Raw genomic sequence first — 5,050 nt, forward strand, 5'->3', positions numbered from 1 at the left:
CCCTTTATGTACCTTTGTGATCGCATTAGTTGAAATGTGGTAGAATCTTCCTTGAATAGATCTACTATTTGCAATATGAATTTTTGTTATTCTTTAAATCCACCATCATATTATGGTTTAAAACTATTTCTATATCTTACAATGAACACCAAAAGTGATAATATGCAACAGATATAAAAGCTAAACTCGCTAAAGGGAGTTAAATTAACGACCAATTAAGAGTTCTAATTCAGTCACAAGATGCGTGGACTGAATTTTGCTTAAAACTAGAGGGGCTATAATTCAACTATCAAAAACTCTATTAAATATTATATAGGCAAATATACACAAATTAAAACTAAAATAGTTAAATAGTACAGATAATTAAGGTTTCATGACAATCCATTTCTAGATTACATCATGTGTTAATCATAGCAGGAAGATCTGAAACCTGAATTATTGGAGACTAAGAATACAATTCATTATTGACTTTTAAATCTGAATTAAAATTTTCTGAAGTAAAAATATTCTTTAACATTTTCAATTAACAATCCAAGAACTCTAACTAAAAGTAGTTATGAAAAGTTAAATCTCTAAGATAAAATTTCAAGGCCATTAGCATATATAACATAATTCTACATGCTATTGTATTATGCTTTGGAGAATTATTATCACAAAGCAGAAATTATTACAAATTACAAAGAACAAATGATACAAAATTGTGCTTCATTCCAACAAGTAATAAACTCAGATTCCTGCAGAGAGCTTTAAGACTGGCTACAATTTATCAGTTAAATCTAGATACAAAATGAGCATTTTTTCACCCTCTTATTTCTTGCTCTGATATAAAGTTTCAGCTTCAACATTAAAAATAAAAGTACATACTATATTTGTAACAACATATTAGCAAAAACCATAAATGACATATACGTGTACGTACATATGTAGCTGCCTCAGGCACAAATCCGACAGTCAGTTCACATGAACTATTAAGAGTATTTCTTTACAAAAAAGAATAAAATATAAAATAAAAAATTGTTAAATATTTTTGGTAGAGATAAAATTTCCTCCTTAGCAATCTATAACCGAACACCTGTTCTAAAGAGCATCTTCAAAATATGTTCCTGCCTAAATGCATTCATGGAATCATGGGAAAGCAAGGCAACTCATGCTTTGCAGAAGGAGTCATCTTGAGATCTAATGACACTGAAAACGAAGCTGTTTGTGACTGGGAGTCCACCTAAACACAATTCAGACATCTAGATTATAACATTCAACAGCTTAAACCAAAAAAAGATCTTAATACTGTACAAGTATTAAGACAATATTCTGAAACCAATTACACTATAAAGTTGTTGACAAAGACATATATTAAATACTTTGTGATACACTACTAAAATTCCACCGGACATCCAATAGTATGCAAGCACATCAGAGGCACCTCTCGAAAGACTAGTACTGTACTGAATAATCAGACTTTACAGACATTCCATTTGCTTACAGTGATTCATGATGAGCCATTTGAAGCAAAGAGCTATAAAGACATCAAGCTAAACTGTTATGGTCCTTTGTATACGTCAACATATAATCATAATGAGCATTTGAGACAGCATTATCACTTCCTTCCAGTGAGGTAAAACTTTAACAACAAACACATAGCTTGCATCACAAAAGCAACTCCCAATGACCTCTTACTTCTACCCCAGAACAGCTGCAAAAGACTAAAGCCTAGAGAGTAACACTCAACTGTGATTTATCTAACATTATCTAGAAAAATACATCATCCATCAAGTGCACATTGGTAAAATTATTAGCACCATCAGCAATATCTAATATATATTCAAACAAGGAACTTCAAAGCATGAGAAGGCTACTACTGATGTAAAATATTTGACAATCAAGAAATACATTCATTCTCTGTATACCAAAAATATTCTAAGTGTTGCAATGTATCCCAGTGGGTTAAGTGAAAGGAAGCTCATAGCAAAGGCATTTACAACTGCAAGTGACTTACGGCTCACAGAACTGGACATTGAAAAAACACAGCTGTCAAATATAAGCACAGATGTAAGTCATAAACAATCATATCTACAATAAGATCTACAAGAAGGAATAAATAACAATCTACCTATATATATTAAATTGTTTAAAAGTAATTTTTTGTTTGCATTTTAAAGTCATGGAAAATGAATCTACAGTAAAATTATGATATTCAAATCTGATGTGATGTACCAAGGTATCTAACTAGAGTGGTCTCAGTTTCCCAGATAGAAAGTAAGCAGTAAAATAACCGCTCAAGTGAAAACAAACATTAAAGTAATCTTCAACATGAAATCCCAGAAGGCTCCAATCCAAGAGTTCACAGTTTTTGTGAATTACTGTTATCTCTTATTTATTTCATTGCACTAAAGTATGTTAGTGACTAAATATACTATTTCCTCTTCTAGTATATGAACTGCATAAAGTCAATTCAATTGTGCATCATCAGTCATGAACAGTTAATTTGTATACTTTTCAGAAATGAGCATAAGTCTTAAATCAGTACCAGATAGCTAAAACAAAAACAGCATAACATATTCCTTCAATATGTTGGTAATGGAATTTTGGACATTCATGTTTTCAATTACCTAAACCTCCGTCCCACACTATTCAAAATCAAGGACTTTACGATATCAATAATCCTTGTTTGATTCATAGGCATTTGCATACTTGCCCACTGACTCATGTCTGCCTGATGATACCTTGCTTTTGCTTGAAGACATGGGTCTGGCATTTATGTTCACATCACATGAGCCATGACTTCACTGTGAAACTGCCTGATGGGACTGTCAGCCATAGTACACCCTTGTGTCTATCAATTACCAAAATAACAGCTGCCAGTATGGTTGCCACTCAGCCATACCATAGTGAGTATGTGTGTCAGTTATCATAACCACAGCTGCCTGTATAGTTGCCTGAAGTGTAATCCATGCCCATCTCCGCATGCCTCAAAATGGTCTGAAGAGTGTCGGGTATCTACGTAGATCCACATCTTATGCATAAGTATTGATATCATGTGTTCCACTATTTCTTATTACAGCTGCCTCATGTCCCCTAACTGTCTGCATTCTTGTACATCCATCCCCAGCTGATCCACAATAGCAAGCTGTTATCATGTACTAACATGTCTAGGAAACCTGAACTTATCATTGTAAAGTAAATTGAGGAATCTTGGGTGTCTGTAACTTTGTTGGAGAGTAGCGGCATCTCTGAAATGTTCATGGATGTCATCACCAAATCAGGCACCCCTGCTGATTGTAAATTATTTTCACAAAGCTGCTATAGAGCTGTCTATGCTTCACTGTGTCTACACCATAGCTGGTGGTATTATTATCAACTGGGTATATTTGTGCTTTAGTCATAAATTTTTCTAAAAAACTCTCTCCATTAAAAGTATTAATATTAAATTTTTCGAAAAAGGTCTCTCCATTAAAAGTATTCATATCTACAAGCTTGAGCATTAATACTTTCTCCTAATTCTTTGCCACACAACACAAGGAAAGATTTCTTGGTACAATTAAGTGGAGAAAAAGATGGTTACTACCAGGAACATCACTGAATTCCAAAGATTCTGAGACAGAGGAAATGAAGTGGTCTGCAGAATTATTACTTTGTTTTTCCTGTCCAAGTACTTACTATATTTTCTTCTGTACTCATAGCTCACGTCACCATAGACCAAGATGCATCCTCAACAAACATCTTGTCCTTAAAACCATCATTGACCCAATATTGTGGGGAAAGAAGAATGAAGGTCCACTTAATGGAAGCCCTGAATTTGCCACAGGATTTCCATGAGACAACATAAAGAATGTGTTTCATAATGTGCAAACATAACTGAAATAAATGGCAAACAACAAATATGATAAGTACTGAGTACCACATGATACTGCTGAGTGACTTACATGTTGTACATAACTTAAATGTTGTAAATAACTTACACAACACATAACTACATATAGTACATTAAAAATCTCTCTTCATACCTATCAAAATGGAAAAAACATTACTACTTTTCTAGATACATATATCCACTGAAAAGAAAGAAACAGTAAATAAATACCATTATGAAAATATAAAAAAATTAATAATTCGGACATATCACTTCCTATTCTTAAATACAGGGGGTCCCTCGAGTTACGACGTTGATCCGTTCTTACGATGCATCGTAACACGAATTTCAGCGTAAGTCGGAACATTGAAAAAATACCACATGATTTAATGTAAATAACCTATCAATAACAACGACGAGAACAATTCCTTACCTTTATTAGTTTGATTGGCTTGCACACTGGAGAGGAAGCTGCGGTGCTGGAGAGACTGGGGGAGGTTAGTGAAGAGAAAAAGAACCTCCAGAAGTTGCTGGAGATGCTGAGGCAGATGATTCTTGAGGTGAGGCAAAATGATTCTAGAGTTGAGGCAGAACATTCTAGTACTGGAGATGCTGAGGCAGGTGATTCTTGAGGTGAGGCAGATGTTGGGGCAGGTGAGTCTTTAGGTGAGGCAGAACCTACAGAAGGTGCGGAGATACTGGGGCAGGTGAGGTCTGGGTTAGCAGAACATTCAGAAGGTGCTGGATTAGCAGAGGCAGCTGAGGTAGAGGGTACAGGATCTTCTGCAGGCCTCTCTACCTTCTTAAAATACTGCTCCAGGTTAGTCTGAACAGAGAGCGACCTCTTTTCATCCAAGATCTCCTTGTAACACTGCATCAAATCCATGACGCCTCTGGAAACCCTAGTGAACCTGTCCAAGTTGGGATCCTGAGCCTCAAAAGTTGACAACGCTTGCTGCAACTGTGCAAAACCTCTTATCAAGTCCTGCCTTGTGAAAGCCTTAGGCTCTGGGGTGGGTGTTTCTTCTTCTTCCTCTATTATCTGCTTCTCCAGTTGTATCAGGTCCTCAGCAGATAACTCCTCGCCATGAGACTCCATCAGCTCTGTAACATCATCAACCTCCATCTCCAAATTGATTTCCTTACTCAGGGCAACAACGTTCTTGACAACTAGCTGAACTGTGTCCTCAAACCCATGGAAAT

At 35.6% G+C, this 5,050-nt stretch overlaps 1 protein-coding gene across 1 annotated transcript in view; it reads left to right on the forward strand.

The window, feature by feature from the left end:
• The window catches only part of LOC135209510 (dedicator of cytokinesis protein 9-like), a 22,215-nt gene extending 19,095 nt beyond the window's left edge, over positions 1 to 3,120 (forward strand). The window contains exons 5-8 of the mRNA XM_064242163.1: positions 1,483 to 1,612; positions 1,938 to 2,046; positions 2,738 to 2,885; positions 3,059 to 3,120. Coding sequence (XP_064098233.1) covers positions 1,483 to 1,612; positions 1,938 to 2,046; positions 2,738 to 2,885; positions 3,059 to 3,120 — 449 coding nt within the window. The remainder of the gene's footprint in view (positions 1 to 1,482; positions 1,613 to 1,937; positions 2,047 to 2,737; positions 2,886 to 3,058) is intronic.
• Positions 3,121 to 5,050: the final 1,930 nt, after the last annotated feature.

Source organism: Macrobrachium nipponense, chromosome 38 (genome assembly GCF_015104395.2).
Source record: "Macrobrachium nipponense isolate FS-2020 chromosome 38, ASM1510439v2, whole genome shotgun sequence".
NCBI classification, from domain to species: Eukaryota; Metazoa; Arthropoda; class Malacostraca; order Decapoda; family Palaemonidae; genus Macrobrachium; species Macrobrachium nipponense.